Here is a 23474-nt window from a genome sequence, read left to right as displayed (position 1 = left end):
CAACAAAGTAGTTTTACTCATTTTTCTGGAGGACAAGACTCTGACCTATACTGCAATGGGCTGCAGTTTTAACATCAAAAAAGAAATTAAGCTCATCAGTTACAGTTGCAGTGCTGTTGCTCAAGTGTCAGTGTTCATCAGGCATTACAGACATTTCAGAGGCATTGAAATGTATTTGTGCCTGGGAAGGTTTGGTTTGTCCCTTTGCTTGGAAAGGAAAAGAAAATTTGCAGGATAGAGTGCAGTCAGAGGGGAATTGTGCTCTGAACTGCTGGAAAAGAATGGGGGAATCTTGGAGAAACTATCTGACTGTTATAGGGCCCAAGCTGATCCAGGGTCGTGGATTCTGCAGACAGAACTGGACACATGTGGTCAGCTGCTCCCAAAGTCAAAGAACCTTCAACTTTATTTGGGGATTAAGTTTGCTGTAATAACACATTGATGAGAGCAATGTTCCTGTGTCACATAAGTTTGTTCAGTGCTCTCTATCCACACTTACTTGGAACAGGGAAATAACCTTATTATCTCCAGCTGCAACAGCCAAATCCAGCGCTGAGTGCCCTGCTGCATTCTTTTTTTGCACGCTTGCATTGCAGCTGTAAATACAGAACACATTGGTTTAAACTGCTTCAATTCAGTGCACTTATGATGAAGTGGCTTGTAGGTGAATGTTGATGTGGAGTAACTTTGGAATTTCTGGATGCTGCTTCCCTCAGGGACACAGGGCAGGCTCTGGGCCCACCACAGTACCTACCCTAAGAGGGCTCGGATGCCCTCCTCTCCCTCCAGTCCCAGCAGAACTGCCTCATGGAGAGCTGTGTTGTTGTCCCTGCACAGGAGGAATGAGCAATGCACTTACTACCTGAGGAAACTTGGCAAATAAAACTTAGGAAGATGAATAGGAGGGTACAGAACACATAGGAAGTGTGGTAGGCTTTGGTGATGTTTATCATATTCAATTGAAGTGGGTAGAGGAAGGAAGTGAATAGAACAGCAGCTTTTATAACAGAAGTTATGAGAAATCTTCAAAGCTGGCAAGTGGAAGAGGGAGTGTGGATAGTGTCCTTGAAAGGAACATATTTGTGGAGAAGAGATGGGGTTTAGTTCTCTCTGGAACTGGAGCATGTGTGATTTCTTTTGTTAAAAGTTGGCAAGAGCCGAGGCAGAGGATCGGAACTCACGGCCCTGACTGCTGCTCAATGTCAGCCCCTTTCTGCACCAGAGGGGAGATGGCTCCTGTGTGCTTGTTCAGGACAGCAGCTGTGAGGGCAGGGCGCTCCTCCTGGCTCAGGGACTTGGGGTCAGCTCCCTGGAACAGAGCACAGGCAAAGGGGGCTGCTAAAACCTCACAGATTCTTCAGCTTCCACCTCGCTTTTGTGTTAGGCCAGTTCAAGTTGGCAAATGGGCTTTGTGCTCAAGACAGAGGGAGGTTCAAAGTGTGTTGTTTTGCTTTCTTCTGAAAATGTTTGTCATCTCCTAGCTCAAAGCCAGAGTTAATGTGTGTAACAGTAGCCACATCAGATCCCAGAGCAAAACACAGAGATTATGCTTGCCTTTGCTATACAGAGGACATGATCCTAAATTATAAAACTAATACTTTTTTTTGTTTGGCTTTGACAAACCCAGAGAAGACTGCCTTATCCACTGACCAAATAGAGATTTGGGGAGATCATCTGTAAATGTAAAACAGGCTCCATCTTCTCTAAAATGCTCTTTCAATCTGAAGCCTGGTATTGCAAGGCTGTTGTCACCTAATCATCAAGCTGAAGTTGCATTCCAGGCTAATATTCATGCAGTAGACAGCCAAAGAGTTGAAAAAGGAAACTCCAGCAAGTGTTACTTACATCACTGAGTAACTGTTCTATGAAGGTGATTCTTCCTTTCCCAGTTTTACCCAGCTCATCCAGCAGCTGTCTGGACTCTGGCTGTGGAGACACAACAGCCAGGAACATTTCACACAGAGAAAATACAAGTAAGTGGGCCAGATTCTGCATAGAATGAAAGTTCAAAATGCACACTGTGGCAAGAATTTGATGTATCTGAGCCTCAGTTACTAATCCCTGACTTCTTTGGGAATGTCTTTCTGAACCTGAGCAAGTGTTGGGTAACCCTGGCTAATATCTCACTACTGAGGTCTTCATTCAGCAATGTGTGTCTGCAAATTATTCACTTTATGGCAATGCAGCTCTCCAGGGCTCTACAAAGATCTCCTCAACACAGTAAAATTAAACATGGCTACATGTTTAGGAGTAAAGTATGAAGCTTCCAGAACTTGTGGAAGTATTTTGTTTTAAAAATATGTATGTTTTGCCTCAGTGAATTTACTAAATCTTAACAAACAACAAAACCTAAAACCTTTTCCTTTTATTTCTTCCCAGCTTTCAACCTTTTCTTATTTTGAAAGCTCAGTCACTTGGCAAAGCATTTTTATCTCTGGACTCATCACAGAGCTCTGTATCTTCTCCCACCTGTTGAGTTGGCTGACTGATCCAAGCTTAGATTAATGTACATTTCCCTTTTGAAATTTTCCATGTCATTACTGACAATCCCTTTAGTAGACAGTTCTTTCAGGAAATTTGGTCTCCAGGGGAAGTGAATCCTTGCTTCTTGAATTAAACTAGGCTTCTATGGAGTTAAATGTTGTAAAGTTAAGGGAAGATGACAATACCTCCATTTGATGTTGCTTCTGAAAAAAATCTGTAAGAGAATCACTGCAACAGTCCTTAGGCTAATGCAGTGTCAAAATTGAAAGGGTTCAAAATGAGAGAAAAAAATCTAATTAAACTCTGAGAAAAATAAATTAGTTATTTTCAGTTCTGAACTAAATGTCACTTACCAATGTCTAGGTTTTATATTAAGTTGGACTTTTATCCCCCACCCCCAGTCAGGGTTAAAACCTTTCTATTTTAATGCCTGGATGCCCTCCTGCATGTTAGTGCTGCTCTGTGAATCTATTTTCCTGGATTTGCAGAGGATACTTACAGAGAGCTTAGATTCCTGTCCCATGAGTGTTTTTGACTTGGTTCTCTTTATTTTGCCTCTTGAATTGAAGAGATTAGGATCATCTCTGCCTACCAGAAATGAAAACAAGTGTTAATTCAAAGCAAAGTGAGTATCCTAACTAGAACTTGGAGCAGAGATCTGGAAATACTTTATCCAAAATCAAAGCAGTATTTATCAGTTTTCCACATGAGAAAGTGATGAAATACTTGTTGCAGTTCAAACTGGTTTTAACAAAAGGTTTGCACAGCTCCCAGTGCAGTGACTGCCTCTTGCCAAGCCTCAGACTGGAAGCACAAAGTGGATGAATCTTACATGTGAATTAAATATGTCAAATGATGCTATAGGAATTCCTGAATTGTAATGCTGACTTTACAACTGGTTGATTTAATGAAAACCTAAGTCCAAAATGAGATGCCCAAAATGCTGAGCTGTTACTGACACCAGTGGGAGACTGCAGTTTAACAACATCTCTACATGAATGTATTTCATAATTTCTCATCTCTGCCAAATGTGCCAGAGCTGGCAGTCCCTGGCAGAGCTCAGAAGTAGAGATAATATTGATATTTATGGTTCTTCTTGTGAGAGAGTATGTGAAACATCTAAAGTTTTAGTGCTATAATAAAAGCACTGCTGTGACCTGTGGCTGCAGTTCACTGCTCTCCTCAGCTCTCCAGGGATCAAGTTCCTAGGAATTTTTGAAAGCATCTGTACATTGCTTAAATCTCAACTTGGACATGTTTTGAGACTTAAAAGACCAACTTAAATAGGCACAGAATGTTTGCCTGCCTTTGTGTTTGAGCTTCCAAGCACTACTTCTGTATTCCTCGCTGCTCTATTTATGGTCTACTGTAAAGACAGGGAGGAAAAAAAACTCACCAAAATTAGTCTGACTGCCATCCTGTCCATCTGTGAGTTCTGTTCCAGCACTCAGGTAATTGCTGAACTTCACTGCTCTGTTAGGATGACTATCCTGTAGAATCATCAAATGCAGGCAGTTACTAAGATTATCATGTAATGCTGCTATAATGTTAGAGGCACAACACTTGCCTATTAGAAAATACATAGACTATGAATATAAGTGTCAAATTACCACAAGAACTTATCATATGTAATTAAACTCTGTTTTGAGGCAAAATTATGTAGCAATTTTTTCTGAACCTTGTGTTAGGTATTTCTTTTGATTTAGAAAAAAAGTGATACAACCTCAGTTAATGAAATGAAGATTCTCATCTAAATGAAAGTGTTTCTACCATTGGAGAAATTCCACTTCTGAAATGATGTGATACCGTTTTTCAGGCATCACATGGCAAGGTAAGCTTTCCAAGATCCCACACAAGAGATGCAGTCCGAATTTTGGATTTTTGAAATGATAGATTTTCATCTTGAAAAGCTGGAAATGTGTATGTTGTGATTTTTGGAATGTGGTAATTCCTGAGATAGAGATTCCAGATTTTGAATAGAGCTAACTGGAGCTCTGACAAAAGTTATCTCCAAACTATTGCAAATTACTAAGCTTAATTTTTAAGAGCACACGTTGCAGGCTGAAGGAAAGCAGGTTCTGAGATCAAAGGCTAAGAGGTGCTAGAATCATCAAACAACATCAGCTGAAAGAAGACAGTTAATATTAATAGCAAACCAACAAAATGTGAGATGATAGCAACATAACCATGAAGTCTGGCTTAATCAGATAAAGATACCTGTTCATCCAGCTCCAACAGAGAAACAAAAAGATTATTTTCTCTGAAGAGGTAAGTTAACACCCTCTGAACAAAAGCATTTCTTGTTTAGACCTGAATTTAAAATATATCAGCATTACACTGCTCTAGTGACAGCTTTAGATCAGCTGCCTCTCAACAGGCCCCATGCCCTGAACTGACCTTTTTAACAGCAGCAAAATTCAATGTAATAGTGACTTCATAGTCATCTTCAGAGATGGTGGCATAATTGATCTAAAAGGAAAGAGCAGCCATTAGTATATCTTAGCAAAAAAACCCCACAGAAGTACTTTAAAGAATAATTCTTGCTGATGGTGTTTCTTGTGCAGCCAATGCACAAAATCACAGATGTGGCTTTTGCCTCCCTGTGATATTGTACCAACACTTCCCATGTCAATGAGAAATGGGCAGGTGTGTTTTGAGAAACTGGAAATTTCATAACAACTGAAATCCAAAACTGTCATAAGGCTGCATTTCATGGAAGTTCAGTCATTCTCCACTGAGATTTTGTAGCTGCATAAAAGGCTGTGTTGTTCTTGGGACTCCCAGATCCAGGAGAACTGGTGGCTGCTTTAGTGACACCAGTCTGTATTCAAACTTTGGTACCTTTGTGTATCAATTCCTTGAGACAGTACTGCTGGCAATAAGTCTATGGAAGTTATACAAAAATGAGTGCACAGGGGATTGTAAAGAGGTGGAATGAAGATTATATTGCAGCTGGTCAAGAATTTTGAGGTAAGGTTGAATATATTTCTAATCCACATGAAAAACTGAAAAAGCAGCATTAAACCCAGATAGTTGGCATCTGCTTTGAGCCATTTGTTACTTCTGGGGGCACTGCTTTTAGTAAATAATAAACTAATAAACTAACAGAAGGCCAGGAAGCAGCAGGAATAGCCTTCCCTAGGCAATTTTATATTCTTTGAATCCTCTAGCAGAGGAAATAAGTTGCAATAGACTGTATCTCAACTCTATTAAGCAGATATTCTCTTGTAGTTGCATTACAGCTTCTGGACATCCTGGTGCACAGTAGGTCTCAGTGAATATAGAAATCAGATAGCAAGTATCTACTGGAGTATCTATTCCTTAGGAAAGAGTCCTAGAAGGTTTCCACCTTCTTACCATATAAAAGCAGCTGAGCAAAGGATTTCTCACTCCCCTTACAGCTCTTAGGTGAGAGAATAGGAATTGCCATTGGAAAAAAAGCAGAAAAAAGTCTTCAGGAGAAGACTAACCAAAAAATGGAACAACCAAACAAGACAAATGACAAACAGATCAACATCTAAAGAAAAGGGAGACATTTACTTTTCCAGTGTTTATGTAGCAGCCACAATAATCTTTTCATGACCCTCCATAGGGAGATGTTACTCTCAAGCTCCTTCCTACCTTTCCCATTTGAGGTTCTCCAATCAGTGTTCTGAATTCAAGGTTGTTCTGGGAATAACTTCTTAAATGAGCACAAACATGATCCAGCTGTTTTCTCCAGTAACCTGTTCACAGGGAGAAAAATCCTTAAATGTGATTAACATTCCTTCTAGGCAAGTGATGGAAGATTTAAAAGATAGCACAGTTTCATTGAGATAAAAAAAAAAATAGAAAATTCATCTAATAATGAGAATGAGAAGGAAGTTATACCCTAAAAAGCCAGGTGAAACACTGTTTTATCTGTAGTTATAATTCATCCTTAGGGCCCTCTATTCACACAAAGCCATGTCTTGGAATGATCCTTAGGAGTCAAAACTGGTTCTATGTGAAGGGAAAAATCTCACACTACTCCAGATCATAAGAAAAGAAGTAAAATATTACAATTAAGCAATTATGTGTTATTGAACTGATTTTTAGTTGATTTGGGATAACTGACAGGGAACAATAATCCAAATCTGGAAACTGCAAACACAGAAACTCAGGATACACAACATTTTGGTCTGTGTAAATTATCCTCCAAATGAATTCCTTTCAATTCTGTATGTAAGAGCATATTAAAAGCTTAAGCATTCCTGCTCTTTTGCCTGTCAGGATTGCTGGGAGAGAGTCAGCATTCCTTTATGCTGATAGAAGGCACATAACATGAGGGGCTGAATGTGCCTGGATTAAAAACTCATCTTAAGCCATTTAGAGCTTTTTGCATCTCCTGTCCAGGCAACTCCACAGCTCCATTTTGTTTTCATCAGAGAAAAAAAACAAATGGACTTGTTCTCATTTTTAACTGATTGTTTTCAGGATCTGGCTGATTTTTTTTTTTAGCATCCTCATGGTAAATACAGAGCATGATTCATTTTGTTGTAAATAAACTGTGTAGGCTTGGTAACCTCATTTAACTTACACAATGCAGCTGCTCTGACCTTATCCTTTCCTTCATGTTAAGTGGAGCTTAAAACAGTGAAAAGAGACCAAGCCAGAAGGAAAGTGCTGCTCTGGCTTTTACAAGATAAAGAAAAGGCACAAAGAGTTTTGTGCTTGGAAGACTCAAGGCTGACAAATGATGCTATGACAAACTAAACCAACAAATCTTACTTGTTAAGCAGCTTTAAATGAATAGAAAAAGAAGGATCCACAGAACAACATAAATTGTTCCAAATACTAATACAAGCTGAAAGCAGTGTTTAAAACATCTAAAATAGACTACTTGCTGAGTGATCTCTCCATAGAAGTCAGTATTATTTGCAATAAAGTGCTTCATAACTAGCCCAGATCCCCAGATTTTATTTGAAAAAATCCAGATGGTCAGGAACATATTCTTGCATGGTTGATGTTCTATTAGATCTCGTTATACCTATATCACACTGATTTAACCTTTGTTAGAGTAGAAAAGGGAAGTTCATTGTAATGTTTACCTGGTAAATGTCTTGCTTCCTGTTCAAAACAGACTGAAAGTACAGCAAATAAAAGAAATACAGCATACACCAGAGGATTAGTGTTTTGGTACTGCTGTTGTTTGCCCCTTTCTTAACTGTTTAATTTTTTTTTTTTTAATCTTCACACATAAAAAGGTTAGTTAATAGTTGATAGGGTCAAGAAATAATAACCTCCACCATTTTATTTAATTGCTTGCTATTTAAAAACTTGAATATCAAATGTCTGATCCTATTTAATTGAAGAAATAATTGTCATATTTGACATAAATAAATGAGATTTTCCTGGGTGATAGTGCATGGTCTTGTTGATACAGATAGTTTCAAGCCATGTATACGACTCAGCATGAAATGACTGTAAGAGACATTTATTGATTTATGGAATGAAATAAGTTCCTCAGTCCTTGGCAGGATATAAAGGAGAATACATTACACAGTGCAACTTCAACAAAGTTACCTCTGCTAAGTGGATAAAAGTGAAAAGAATTCAAAAGCAGCTCAGAATTTCTGCCCAACTTTTCCCAGTGACAGCAGTTCTCACTCACAAGTCAAGAGCTGTGTTTCTGACAAAGATATACAAATATTCAGTGTGACTTTGCTGTTTTCTTTGCACTATTAGGAGCCAATCCTGTTTTATTTCTGACTAAATTAAGCTCCTTGACATGTTGAGTCAAGTATTTCCTACAGTGATGCTTAAGAGAACATGTCACATTTCACAGGAAGGGAGGAGGAAAACAGATTTCCCCAGTGATTATTTTGAGAATCAGAGGCCATCTGAATACAGACACACAGAGTCAAAAGAGGAATTTCTAACATTCATTACCAACTTTTACTACCCAACAGAAAATTGATTCTGGTAACAGCCTGAGGGGTTGATCATCTGATTGCTGAAGAGAGCTAGATGAGAAAGTGGATCCAAAAGAGTAACTGCTCCTCTAAACCAGGGTTTGGTGCTGTAATGATTTAAAATTAACTCATCCTGTGGATTGCCCAGCTGGACTGCCCTGTGAGATTAAAGACAATTTTGCCCACTGAGCCATTTATTAGATCCCTAATTAAAACTGATGGACTGTCTTCAAGGGTTGGGGATCCAGAAAGCTGAAGATTTCTCAGGATCGTAAAACTAAAACCTCTAAAAATGGCAAGCATTTAATGACAGCAAGCAGCCAAGTGATTCCACAAAGAACAAAGTTGTGGAGGGATAGAATGTAAGAGAATAGCACAGAAGGTAATCTCACCCTTGAGGAGTTGCAGCTGTACTAATCACCAAAGATGAGGAACAGGCCTGCCCTTAAGAGGCCACAGCTGTGTCCAGTAATGATGAGTGCTATAGAAGGGTGGGTTAGCTGGGTGAGGAGAGAGATGGAGTTTGTTGGTTGTGCTGTGAAGAAGGAGCCAGTGCTGTGAAGAGATGCCCATGGAAACCACTGAGAAGGTATGGGAGATTTATGATAAGATGACAACACAAAGTGACCACAAAACTCACTGTGAAAGAAAGTTGTCAGCACTACTGATACTGCTCCTACTGTAGTGTGTGAGAGGAAAGGCTCTTCAATGAGTGATATTTTTATAATCCTATTAAGAATCCCTTGCTCTAGTTCAGTTTTCTTTGCTTCTGAAGCTTCTATAAGTTATTCCACAGCAGCACCCCAAGCAAGTTGCTCATGTAGATGAACCTCATCATATTTTTAAGAGCTCTGACCCTCTGTGTCTCAGAGTTTTGTTTATCAGTATCCCTGCAGGTGCCATCACAGCTCTGCCTGAAGTTCACATGGCAGGGGCTGGGGAGGCTGCTGGGAACTGGGAGCTGTTCAGTGGTTTCCAATTCCCATACAGGACACCTGCCTCCAGTCTTGTGGCATCTGAAGAAATCAAAGTGCTATCAATTTAGTAAGGCTGCACAGGGCTCAGTAACCCAAATTTTGATATTGATGATAGCTTTATTTTAGGTATTGGTGGAGATCAGTGATTGAATTCTAAGGCAGTGCATTTACAAGTGGCTGGTGGAAACACAGACTTTTAAAGATGTGAATCAGTGTCCCATTGATGCCACATTCCATACACTATAATATTTTCAAGAAAAAAAGCAAGGTCATAAATTGTTTAGAAATCATAAACTCAGAACTTCTAACCTTTTCCAGGACTTATGGCTGTCAGGAGAGGCTTATGATCACTCATCTTTTCCACCTTTTCTTTTTGTGAAATCAGCTCAAGCTCCTTCTTTTCCAACAGTTTGCTGGATGGGTAAAAAAGTCCAATGGTTTGGGTTCCTTTATCTTCTCTTTCTGTTAGTTGTGCCCTTGATTTGGGCAAGGAAACAGGACAAGTTTGCCAGGCAACTTGAGCTTGTAATAATTTTGCCTGTGAGGGGTGGTGGAGAAGGGAAAATATAAGTAATATAGATATAATTCAATGGCTTACAAGCATAACTAACCAGAACACCAAACTGTAAGGGAATGAAAAAACTACCAAGAAGAATAATTAACAATTTTTAAATTTTAATTAGTGCATGGTCTGTAACAACAATGCAACTTATCACAAATATTCAAGCGAAATCCAAATTCTTCATGATTGCCAGGGATGCTTTTGTAGGGCAAAAGCTAGTCTTGTTAGGTATTGGGCTCCGTCTTAAAATAGTTTTAAAACAACTGCTACATTTGTGTGGAAGAATACCTTGTATTAGCAGACCATAAATAATTCACAGCCAATAAGATAAAACTACATGAAGAGCTAAGACTTTTGAAAGGCTGGCTGTTTCTCACTTTGCCATTTACAAAGGCTGGATCGAGGTCTTGGGCTGAGGCTGCTTTTCAGCAGAAAGCAAAACAAACATTTTTGCCCTCCTTGTGCTCCTAGCCCACAGCATTGTCCCAAGGAACTGGAATTCCCATTCCCAAGGAATGGAGTTGTGCTGATCCATCCCCCCAGTGGAGCAGCCTCTCACTGAGTTCAAACCTGGCTTTGTGTGTCCTACCTGGGAGGATGCCAGGGGGTCCCCACGGTCCATGGGAGTGCCAGGAGAGCTCTGTCTGGATGGGGGCTCTATGTAGACACCACAGCACACACAGAAGCGAGCATAGGGCTGGTTGCTGGTCCCACACTTGGAACAAGTAAAGTAGGATGGAGGAGGTCCAGGCTGGAAAGATCAATGCAACATTTGTCACTAGAGAAGCATAGGATGAATGACTCAGGAATGATAAGGGCAGAGGAATGAATTAAAAGGAAGTAAAGTACCACCCTGAGTGCCCTAGTACAGTACAGGACCAATGGTTATTTATGCATATAGGGAAGTGTTCAAATTTTATGTGCATTCAGCTCACAGAGAATAAATTCTAATTGAGTCTGATCTTTGGTAGAAGCACTGTACAAGGGGAAATTGTTTACAGTGACTGTAACTCTACTGAGCAGCAGTTAAGTACTTGTTCTTACTGAAGTTAAGGAGGCCTTCAGTCAAAACAATTGCATGCATCATCTCATATCTGGTAATTGCCTGTGAGGTGATTATAGCCCAGAGCTGTTATGGGAAAACTTGCATTGGGTCAGCCTGTACTTTAACCTTTGATGCTGAAGTTACTTTGCCTGAGCACAGGGCTGTTGCATCTCAGCTGATGCAATGACCTGGTGCCTGTTGACCCACGATAATTTGTTTGCAGCCCTAAACCCTGGGGGCACAGACTGATGTGGGGTCAGGACGTCATCTAAGCCGATCATTTTTCCATACCCAATCCTCTCTGCTCTAAGCAAGTATCTCGATGAGAACAGTGTTTAGTGACTGGCAGGAGCTTAGCACAGAGCAGTGTGGCACTGCAGCAGAGAAGCAGCCCCAGGAGTGTCCCCACAGGCAGCAGGAGCACGTGCCTTGGCCCCACACCAGGCACAGAAGCGGGCGTCGCTCTGGTTCACGCCGCCGCACTTGGAGCATGGAGCCGTCTGCCCTGGCTGCCCCTGCAGAGCCGGGCACGAGTCTCCTCCAAACGGGGGCTGATGAAACAAAAAATGCATTAGGCACAAAATGCTCCTCAGGAAGGAAAAGTCCACCAGCCTCATAAGGGGAAAGAGGAAAGCAAGCTGCTCTGGCAACATAAAGTAATATTCAGCCTAAAGGAATTCTTGCAGCTTAGAGTGACTTGGATCTAACCTAGAATTTTCATTCCAAAAACACAGTAAAATGTAGCATTAATTAATTTGAAAATATTTTTAGCAGAACTAGCACTAAAAATAGTGTGCTTTTAAACTCAGTATATATTAATAGGGCTCTATGTATAAGTCCAGATGAAATTAAGATGGAGGCTTCTGTACTGACAAACTTGCATTTCCAAATCCAACACACAACTTTCCTTGTACCTTTCTTTTTAGTAGTATGGCAGGGAGAATGTGTTCAGGCAAAGAGTTTCCTCACAGTTTGGAATTTGCTGCATAAATATTTTTTGCACTCTTTCGCCTTGTGCAAATTATATATTACCCAACTTTTCTACAATTAACTTCTATGAGTAAGCAAAACAGGTTTTTCATCTGAAACTTCCAGAGCTTAAGTACAGATCCCAGTTAGGGCTTAAAAATGTTTTGTTAGGTTTTGCCTTAAGGCTTATGCAGTTTATTTTCTCTACAAGTCAGGAATATGGATAGGGGACAGAAGCCAAGGAAAATTATTTTGATTACACCATAACAGCAAGTAAGCAAACACAAAATAGCCCTGTTTTAATCTGTGGCCTGCATTGCAATTTGAACAGTGCAATTTGGGGGTTCAGTTGGAAAATTAAATTTAGAAAAACACAAGTCTAAATATGTTCTAAATAGAAATTATTTAATAGCCATTCATAATGATATCAGCATTATTACTATTATTAAAAATACTATTGTTATCACTAATTCATCACTATTATTAGCAAATTTTCTGATTACTATTAATAATTCTTAGTAAACATTTAACTTTCTCAGCTAACACAGGTCTCACATTTGACTCATATGCCTAACTACATATGCAGCTACATATTATCTACACACATTTCTGCATTCAGTGAAGCAGCCAAACATACATTTATCTTAGGTAAGTACAGAATCCTGCTGAAATTCACTTTGAAATGACACTCAGGTGGCTATACAAGAGACTTTTGCCTCTAGCTATGGACAGTTTTAGAACTCAGGATATTAATAATTATAATCAGAAGATTTTAACTTGCAAACCATTCTTCTTCTATCATTTTTTTATTTACCACAACATGGAGAAGTGAAATGTACCAGACATTTTTCATACAAGATTTTTTCAGAACTGAAAATAAAATTCTTCTAAGGAACCAAGCTAAACGGGGAGTTGAAACAGAGCAATTTTAGGGGTAATATTTCAGTGCTTTTCTCACCTCTGTGCAGAGTCACAGCCAAATACAAGCATGCTAGCTGTATGCATGTAGGAGAAGCAGCAAGTGGAGATAAGAAAAATAATGTAAAAGTGGAGATATGAAAAATCATGCAAAAGCCTATTCTATTTTCAGAAAATAACTGAAATCAGTGTGAATGTTGTTCCTGATGCATATACTCAATTTTTCCATTGCAATTGGACGTAATGTGGACACAAATAAGACTCCCTTGGAATCAGGACTACCCATTTTCTAAGAGCATTCTGAGCTTTCTCAAGGGCATTCACAATCCTAACTTCCATGTCAGAAACTTGAAGGTACATGAGACACTCATGTTTAATTAATTGGACATTTGTGGTGGAGCTTCTGTGGGAGGACTGGGCTTAAATGTCACATTGGGAAGAGAATCTCTGCTTTGGTACTTCAGTTTTCAGAGATGAAGGATGTTGTGCTGTGGTTTGACTCACCCAGTGTGACTGAAGCCTTACCATCTGTACTTCAGGCAGTTTGCTCTCACAAGTTGCACAGTGCTTATGGTGAAGAGGATTCCCTGTGCCACACACCTGACAAATGACTTTGCCCTTTTAAACAGAGAGAAAACACATTTCACAGAGTATTTGAAAACTGTCAACAAAAAGACAAAGAAAGAGCCTTGATATTACAAAATGCTGTGGTTATTCAGCCCTGCAGATAGAGGATGTCCTTCAAGTCTGAGCTGTTTCACACTTTAGTCAGGCCATGTTGCCTCTCATCACATGGAGACTATTTCTTAAAAAATTATGGTATAGTTTCCTCAGGAGATTCAGTATCAGTATCTCCAGGTCTTTGTATACTCTGGTTTCAGTTTGCTAGTCACTATCCTCACAAAAACCAGACAGCCCAGTATCTGCATAGACCATTATTAATAATAGTATAATACCATAATACTATGTGGTGCCTTAAAAGCCCTCTGGTGGTGAGTTGACCCTGGCAGAAGACCAGGTGCCCACCAAAGCTGTTCTATTACTCCCCTCCTCAGCTGGACAGAGAAGAGAAAATATAATGAAAGGCTCATGAGTTTAAGGGCAGGAAGAGATTACTCACTGATTACTGTCAGGGGAAAAACAGACTCATCTTGGGTAAACTTACTGAATTTATTACCAATGAAATCAGAGTAGGAAAATAAGGAATCAACCAAATCTCAAAAAACACCTTCCCCCAACTCCTCCCTCCTTCCTGGACTTAATTTTCCTCCTGATTCTCTGTCTCCTGCCCTCCTCAGCAGCACAGGGAAATGGGGGTTAAGGCCAGCTCATCACACATTGCCTCTGCTGCTTCTTCCTTCTCAAGGGCAGCATGTCCATGTCTTTCTTGTACTGGGGAATCCTTAATCCCTTTTTCCATTCAAGCTGTTTTAAATCCCACTAACTCTTAAAGCTGTCCATAATGTAATTATACAAAGCCAGGTTGGATCAAAATATTTGTAACGAAGTCACCTGTTAGAAAAATGCATGCCAGGAGTTAAATCATTATTTTTTTTTTCTTATTCTCAATTACCTTTATGCAGATGCTGTTTTGGGGCTGCAGCTGTGGAGCTATTGGTGCCTCACAGATAATGCAAGTGGGTGTATTCATTGGCACAAGATGTCTGCATTCAAGGCACGGTGCCATCTGAAGGAAAAGCCACCTCACAGTTATGTTAAGGACCACAATGAGATCATTAAGGTCATCATGAGATTTCAGTATTTTCCTATCTGGAGTCTACATCAGCAGCAAGGTCATTGGAAACATAGCAGTTGACTGCAATTGATGCTGATACTGACTTTAAAGATCAAAGGATCATACTGAGAAAATATTAAGACATCTGGAAAGAGAATGACAGAAAAGTACTAAAGTAATTTTCAATAAAATGAAAATGATAGTATAAAATATAGTAGGACTGGAAAGGTGCTGTGGTTCTTGAGGGGACCTGTGAGAAGGCTTTCTTTCTGTTTCCAGGAAATTACAATCATATTATTCCACTGTCACTCACTTCATACAGGTAACTGAAATTCTCCTAATTATGAATCTAATCTAAGGAGGTGGTGAATCTCAGTCATTACTTAAAACTACAGCATTTCCCAGACCAGAAAACTTTCTGATGATACAGGAAGGGAAACACACCACTGACTTGTTAGATCAGTCTTGGGAAGAGCTTAGAGAAGACAGTTACACACACCACTCCAAAAACTTGGTACATATGCCCACACATCCCACCATTTAAAGTTTCAGGTCTGGTAGTGTTTCCTGACATAGGCAAATAATTTACTTTTTCTTTGTTTTCCTTATTAGAATACATGGCCCTTGAAAAAATCAGTTTCACCCATTGTTGGAGAATTTAATTGGGTCCAGTGCTAAAGGTATTGAGCAGAACAAAGCAATTAGAGCAGAACTTTGAAATGAAAGTGTGAGTAGGTAACAGGTTTGCCAGCACTGACTGTGTAACTTGCAGAGGCTGCTGTTCTTTGCAAGGATGATGTGTGGACTGCTGTGATGTTTTGCTGACCTGTGTTCCTTCGGGGACTGGGAAGCGCTGGAATGGCACAGGGGGGACAGGAGATCCACATTTCTGGCAGAAGTGAGCCAAGGGCTCAGACAGGCGAGGGGCAGAGCAATGTGCACATCTGGAAATAAAGCAAACTGGCTGAGCTGGGTTTGGGATTGCACTGCTGCATAATAATGAATAATCTGCAATTGGCTGTGACAGGACTTAGGCTGCTGATTTCTCAGCAGTGGTGGAACACCACACCATGCCCCAACATCCATGATATGGAGGTTTGAACTCCAAACAGCTTTGCAAGGTAGAAAGCTGCCTGGTCTTGGGGGTCTCTGTGGTCATGATGACCCTGAGATGTGCCAGAGTCTCTTTTCCCAGCCCAGCAGGCAAAGGAGGAGTCAGGATTCTTCTGTTCTGGTTCTCAAGGTTGTTTATTTGCTGTTTTCTATAACACTCTTTCCCTGGCCTGCTGAGGTCCATTCAGCAGGTCAGTCACTGGCACACTGACCACCTTCAGAGGTGATGTTATCTTTTTATACTAAAAACTGTGTGTATGTTATTTCCAATAATTTACCAATACCTATCACCTGTGTTAGACAGTGTGTTCCTACTCTAAACCAATCCAAAGGTGCTACCATCACCCAGAGGATGGAGGCTAGGAAGAAGGAGAAAAAAGGACAAGGCATACCCAAATTCCTCCATCTTGAGACCCTGAGCCCCCATTCTAAAACCCTAAAATTCTACTTTTCATCCTGTGACAAACTAACTATCATTCTACTTAAACTTTGGTGGCTTGTAAATCCTCATACAAGGCTGGTCATTTTTTCCATGGGTCAAGATCAAAGGCACAGAGGTCTTGGGCTCTGTGCCCCCTGGCAGGGGCTCAAGCCATCCAGGACAGCCAGAGGGATGTCCTGGGTACTGACAGTCTGGCTACTATGGAGTTTCATACTTTCCTCCTCATGATGGGAGGTAAACAGGTCTCCAGACAGGCAGTCTGGAGGTGTCAGGCTTCACTTCTGCACCACGGGGAGCCACTGATGTAGATCACAGAACATTTTCAATCCTGATAAGCATTAATGTTCTGTGAGACTACTCCAGTGAGCAGTGTTCACCTACAGCACTGAGGGTGTACTATAATTTGAAAAGACAGTTTATCCTCTGATCCTATGGGTGTTAGGAGCTTTTTTTTTAAAGGGATGATAAAACAGTTGATAACTGACAGTTGAAAACTACATTTAAGAAACAGAATTTTCAAAGTCCTATCTAGATTATACTCTGTAGCTATGACCCAGTGTCTGTCTTTGCCTTCCTTATTTTTAGAGAAGCCCACAGTATTATCAGCTTGGTTGCAAAAGGATCAGATATTTTTCCAAAGGACAAGTATGTTAAAAGGAGAAGCCACTTACTTAAGGAAATCTGTTTCACTCTGGATCCTTGACACATGTGTGCTTGCTAAGCTTTTCTGGCTAGTCACTGCAGAGGAGCTTGCAAACTGAAATAGAGGTAATTCTTTATGCTTTAGTAAGGAAATATTTGCAAACTGCATAGAAAGATAGAAAAATCAGCTAGTGATGCAATTTGAAATAAACTGCACTGAAGTGCACTGCTTTGAAGAGTATCTACCATTCTTGATTCCCCCATTAGCTGAATTAAGGACCCATGGCTTCTTCCAGTAAAAATAAATCAATGCCTTGCTACATCCACCACAGCATTACTGAATATTGAGTTTTAAATATTAATTTGCCAACAAACAGCAGTAAGTATTTGCTAACTGCAGATTCAGGAATGTATTATAAAATAATTAGTAGGGATGCAGTCAGTGCTGATTTCCTTTGCCTGGTTTTGTCCATGCTGACAACTATGTCCTGCTTTGGGCATTCCTATTCCAGTGCATCATTACCATTACATTTAAATCAGGACTGTAGAATCCAGGCAAAGGCATTAATAGCTGAGAGAGATCACAAATCTTCACCTTCTCCTCTTTTTAGACCTCTGTCCTTATGATAGCCTTGCAAAGTTTTCTTCAGCTTACCCCTTTGCTCACCTGTAATAATTCCATTGGTTGTTCTGAGGTGGATTCCTCTCTGTGCTCTGTGGCTCCCAAACCACTGGCAAGGAGCTGAGGTCCTTTAGGGGATCTGTGAGAAGGCTTTCTGTCTGCTTCCAAGATAAAAATTACAATCCTGTTATTCCACTGTCACTCACTCCATGCCTCAGTTAATGTATATCTGAACAGGAATGTTACATACTCTACTTAAGCATAATTAAAAACATATTTGGCCTCCACATTTTGGGTTCAAATAAGCTGCATGGAATTACAGGAAATGGAACTAGAAGAAACCCCACACCTCTCTGACAGAGCTGACTTTTGTGTTTTAATTTATTTACAGTTTTCTTCCTTCCTGCATGGTAAAAAAAACCCAGCTCCTGAGAGTAAATTAATGAGTAAACATTAATACAATTACCTGCTCTAAAACAGTCCCATTGCTGTTGCCATGGACTAAGAGACTTTATCTACAGAGAAAATCTGGGTGAAGCTTTCACTTCTGCTCAGTGTATTTATTTTGGAATCTTGTTGCAAGCAAACATCAGTAAAGAAACTCTGTAAAGGATTTGCAATCCCATCAATTTAACAGCATCTTCTGGCACAAAGGGAAATACAGACAGGGCCTTGTTGTGCTGCTGAGAAATGAATGACATTTTAATATGTTTTTAAGAAGTCATGTGAAATGTATGGAAGGTAAATTTTGTTCTCTATTTGCAGAGTTGAGCAATCCAAACTGGAATTTCCAGAGGATGTTCTGTCTTCTGAGAGGATTTTGAAATTACCCACATTTTAAAAGTGGTACAAGAGGAAAACTCTATGCTATTTTCTGCTAGAACAGAAGACTATCTCAGTTTTATGAAGTGGTACTTACCTTGAAGGTCTTGGGTTGTTTCATCCCAGGCAGGCTTGATTTCCACATTCAGTCTATTCTTCTTAGGTTTTGTAGTAAATGTTCCACCTTCCTTATTCTAAAATGTAATTCCATTTGAATTTCAAACAAAACTTTTGCTTTTGCTCTAATCCTCTCTTGCTATAGTTATTTGTTAAAAATTTAAAAGTACATCCTTAAGGTATTTATTTTCAATGCAAGTATGTTAAAAGCTTAATTTTAATATTACAAAAAGGATCAAAGCAGCAAAGATGGGCAAAAAGAGAAAATAAGATATGTGAATAAAACTGGCAGTCAAAGCTTAATATCTAGATAATATCATATATACAGTATTTTATACACAAGGGCTTACAATTTCCAAAACTTACCTGCGTGGCCATATCTTTTAGGAAATTCTTGTCGTCATCATCTTCAACAGGAAAAAGGAAGTTTGGTTGCTGGTACTCTACCACAAACACCTTTGTCACAACTGAACTCTCCCTGTAGTCCCTGAAAATCAGTATTCACAAAGCTAAGAACCTGCCACAGACCTGTGTGCTGCAACAAGAAAATCTCTGATGGATGTGGCTTATTAGGTGGAACAGCCCTTCCAAGCTTGCCAGTCATTATTGCAGTAGAATCCTGAGCAATATTTCTTTGATAAAACAACTGTCATTCTCTATTGCCTATTAAATTACAGCAGTGGATTGAAATTGCTGTAAATGTCCAAATCACTCTTGCATGATTTATTGTTATTATTGTGAATCTCTGAAAATGTCTAAAATGTCTTAGTATAGGCAGACTGTAAACAAGTGTTAATCCAGGCAGTGATGGCAAGAAAATAAACCTAGGCCTAGGTTTTGTGTGTTATATAAAGTTGTTGTATTGCAGAGCAAGCACAAGCACAGGCTGGCTGCAGGTGCTGCTAAAGGGAACAGCAAACACAAATCTCCAAGTGGAGTGGAAGTTCCTGCTCCCTTGGAAATAAAAGATAAAGCAATACAGTACAGACAGAGAACTGATGTGTCCTCTCTCTGTCTCTAAGCATGAAGCTATTTTGGACAAAGTCAGTGGTTGTGCAGTAAAATCCAGTTTTCTTTCAATGTATTGTATTTTTGCTTCACCTAATGTTGTACTTAAGCTGTGAGGTCCTGTGATCCCTTGGGAGAAATGAAGCAAATTCCTGGGAAGACCAGCTTCTATAAATCCACAGAACCACTGGATGACCCCAGAAACACCAGCCTGGTTTCTCTGGTGTTTCTGATGGTCACACTCCAAAGGAGGAGCTCTCAGGACAGTACATCAGCTTCTCACCCACAGCCTCTGGGATCACTGGACACCCAGAGTCCAGGAGATAATACCTAAGAGGTTACCCAACCACACAAAACATGGACATCCATTTTAATGGATAAAAATTATCCTGAGAAAGCCAAGTCAGTGCTATTCATGAGGCTCATTTAGACTGCAAACTGCCTGGGGAATGGCTCATCTCTCACCTGCAGGGTATGGAGTGCTTTAAACAACACAGGGATGTCTGTCCCTTGCTAAAACAGGACTAAAATAAACCAAAACAGGATACTCACTTTGTAACTGCCAGGGCCTTGACCATTATTCTCCCCTCTGGTAATATGATAGGACCCTTATACTCCAAGGTGTTATATGGCCCATAGCCAGGTTTCCTAATGAGTTCTGGTTTACTTCCATCTAAAGTGTAATAAATAGAGGCCTCAGGTGTATCTGAAAGAAACAGAAAAATTAATTCCTCAGACTGTAGGCAACCTTGGAAAAACAAAGTACTTACTCACTAATGTGCTTGATTTTTGTCACACAAAGAAAATAAAGCAGTTCCATAAGTGACCGAATGTTTGGGATCAAAATTGTTTCTCCCATGAAATATCAGTTACTTAACAAAAGCAATTTCATTGTAAGCAATATTTCTGACAGCAAAGTATCTGTGAAATGATTTTGCATGCAAACATTGCAGCAGCTTGTCCATTCCAATGACAGAAAGGGTATTTTCTGCCACAGCAAAAGGTGACAATTCAAAAATTGTAACGACAATATTGGGAGTGAGCCTGGCACATGATTCTTTCAAGTAGTTTTTGCAGTCAAAGCCAAATGCAACAGCTTAAAAGTTTGGCCTTGGAAGCAATTAAGACAGCTAACACATATACTTTTTATGTCAGTAATATTGTTTGGATGCATCAAATTACATGCAAGTATATTTGGTGCATCAAACCTGCTGGTCAATTTTGTAAGTTCCTTAAATGCACACTCCAAACATCATGATTAAATGTGAAAAAAAGTATAAAGAGCAAATATTTCAAATGGACACATAAGTACAGGTTTGAGGTGGGGTTAAACTCTTGTTCATACCTGATTTTATTTCTATGAGAGTATTTGTGTCTATTTCCCGTTGAGCTTTCCCTGGAGGTGGGATTCGAAGTGGGATGATCTGAGGAGCTGAGACAGAGCCAGCTGTCATTTTTCCCAGCAGTGATCTTTAAAACAGAAAAATAAAAAGGCAGACAATCATTTTCCTAAAAAAAAAGAATGCACTGAGAAATAAAGTCTTTTAGCATGACTCCTGGTCTTTGTTCCTCTTGAAGAGAGAACACTGGATTCTTTAAACCATCCTGTGACTGTGATTCCATGTGTTTGATCTAGAACAGCTTCAGCACCTCATGTCAGTGACACATGGAAGGAGTAAGGGACAGGAATCTCCACCCTAACCATGTCAGATGTGAAACCAGCCTCATCCACTATGGCCATCTGAGTAAGTACAGGGTGCCCTGGAAAGGACTAAAGAAAACCAGCTGTTTCTTAAGCTTATGCCAGTTATCATGTGAATCCAGAATATATCCATGAAACAGGTGCCAAACCTGATTTATCCTCATGCACATAGTCATGATCACGCCATGTAATTCAAGAATGCAAAATTGCATTTGGATATGATAACATTTTACAAAACAAAGATATCATATACACTCCAGATCTTGGGAATTGATGCTCAGGGCCAGGAAACACATCTGGGTTACAAGGATTTGGCTCTGTCACCAACCCTCCAGTGCCCCAGGGACACTCCCCAGCCTCTCTGGGCAATCTGTCCCAGTGTTCCTTTACAGGCTGAGGGTGAACCCTTCCCATGGGAGCCTGGAACTTCCCGCGCCCCAGATTCTCTCTGTTGCCTCCTGCCCCATTTTTGGGCACCACTGAGCCGAGCCCGGTCCATCCTCTGACCCCACCCACCAACCATGGGCGGATCAGCTCTGTCCCTGACCTGAGGGGGCGTTCAGCCTTTCCCTGATGCTCCCAGCCGCTCCTGGCATCCCAAAACTACAGCGGGCTCCTGGGGAAACCCAGAGCATTGGGAATATTTCTCTGTTTGCTCTGGGGTGCCCTGACCCCCAGGGGAGCACTGACTTTGACCCTCACTCATGGAGAATGTTTCCTAGACTTCAAGATAAACTAGAATCCACAAAAGTGTGAAATAGATTATAGAGAGTACTCTAGGTGTATCACTTGGGTGAGGAATTTAGGTTTTGGGATTTTTAGTATGTTGTGGATGGAAGCAAGATGGAGGGCACAGGGTGTTGTCCTGGGATTCTTCTTCATGCTTCTTCTTCCTCCTTCTCCATGGGTTTGGGTGGCATTTTGTAATTGGGCAGAAAAATCCACATTGCAGCTCTTTGGGATCAGTTATGTGATTTATGTTATACAATAATTTGTGCTAAAGGAAAATTAAAACCACAGCATCTTGTGTACCAAGCCAGTGTCGGACAAATAAAGAATGGAGATTCAAACACCAGGAGGACACTGTCTCCAGGGATGTATATTTCAAGGGATTTTTTTTCTGGGGTCTGACAAGACCCCAGCAGGAGGCATTTGATGGGCATCATCAGAAGTTTATGCCAGGAAGTTTTCACCTGACAGGATTCCAGGAATTATCCACCGCTTCCAGGAAACGCAGCAGCAAAAAAGAAAAACTATGATAATATGCTAAAATATGCTAAAGAGCCCCCTTCCAGAGCCCAAAAGACTGTATAAAACAGACCCCTTCAAAATGACATTTCAGAGACCCAGAGGGACTTTGGTGCAATAGAGACCAAATCCTGAGTCTCCCCAAAACTGATCACCTGGCTCAGAGTCGACTCACTTGTGGCTTTTTCCAAATTTATACTTTGATAATTTAATACATTTCCTTAATTATTAAATTGGAGTATCATTTATAAGAAGTTATTACATTAAAAAGGAAAATAATCTAAGTGTCAGCTCTTAATTGGATAGTTTAGTCTTAAAAGACCTTGTAACAAGAGATAGTTTGTCACAGACATGTTTTATGAAAAATCCTTAGGATTTTTTCTCCTGAGAAGCTGAGAGGCTGAGAGGCCTCAGGAACAAAATATAAACTTTGATTATCTGCTGCTGTGGAATGCAACAGGTGGATCTGGGATTGGTCTCATGTGGATGTTTTTAATTAATGGCAAATCACAGTCCAGCAGTGTCTCTCTCTGGTCAGTCAGACCAGTCAGTCAGGATTTTGCTATTCATTCTATTCTTTCCCTTTCCTTGCTAGCCTTCTGATGAAATCCTTTAGTATAGTTTTAATATAATATATATCATAAAATAATAAACCAGCCTTCTAAACATGCAGTCAGATCCTCGTCTCTTCTCTCATCCTGGGACCCCCGTGAACACCACTACAATAGTTGGCCATTTTGTGCCTTCTAATAAAAAGCTGCCAAACTCACCCTAATGAGACTTTTTTACTAATAAGAAATAATAAACACCTGAGTCCGAACACCAATTACAGTCTCAAGTGCCTTCAATCCAAACCCAAAAAACCCAACAAGTAACACCCCACAGGCTCCCTCCGGCCTTTTGGGGTCGCATCCCTGGAATGGGGACGGCCCCGCCGGCACCTCGGCCCGCTCCAGGGCGCCGCCCCCACACCCTGCCCTGCTCCATGGCGGCTGTCCAGCCCCTGCTCACCCTCCGGATCCTGCTCGATCCCGCTCGATCCCGGTCAATCCCGCTGGATCCCGCTCCGTTTCCAGGGACGCCGCTCCCGCCCCCCATTGGCCGTTGCCGGGCAACCGGCCCCTCCCGCTCCGGC

General features: G+C 40.5%; 1 protein-coding gene across 9 annotated transcripts; it reads right to left on the bottom strand.

Moving 5' to 3' along the window:
• Positions 1-23449, bottom strand: DZANK1 (double zinc ribbon and ankyrin repeat domains 1). 9 transcript variants are annotated; one of them, XM_077176086.1, is made up of 21 exons: positions 23351-23449; positions 20735-20859; positions 19942-20095; positions 18748-18868; positions 18362-18458; positions 17488-17603; positions 16850-16935; positions 15450-15567; positions 14462-14575; positions 13393-13506; positions 11430-11552; positions 10546-10707; positions 9704-9932; positions 6106-6209; positions 4882-4953; positions 3881-3974; positions 2984-3072; positions 1846-1926; positions 1182-1309; positions 755-829; positions 1-596 (listed from the first exon to the last, which is right to left on the bottom strand). In XM_077176086.1, the coding sequence occupies exons 2-21, from the start codon at positions 20841-20843 to the stop codon at positions 476-478; spliced, it is 2307 nt and encodes a 768-aa protein (XP_077032201.1). In that variant the 5' UTR covers positions 20844-20859; positions 23351-23449; the 3' UTR covers positions 1-475. The 9 variants fall into 9 exon arrangements, 8 of the variants coding, with proteins under 8 accessions (XP_077032201.1, XP_077032203.1, XP_077032202.1 ...); XM_077176088.1 differs by having other exon boundaries at positions 13414-13506; XM_077176087.1 differs by having other exon boundaries at positions 17488-17600.
• Between the last annotated feature and the right edge of the window lie 25 nt (positions 23450-23474).

This window comes from Agelaius phoeniceus, chromosome 3, assembly GCF_051311805.1.
Source record: "Agelaius phoeniceus isolate bAgePho1 chromosome 3, bAgePho1.hap1, whole genome shotgun sequence".
Taxonomy (NCBI): Eukaryota; Metazoa; Chordata; class Aves; order Passeriformes; family Icteridae; genus Agelaius; species Agelaius phoeniceus.
This window is presented reverse-complemented; position numbering and strand designations above follow the sequence as displayed.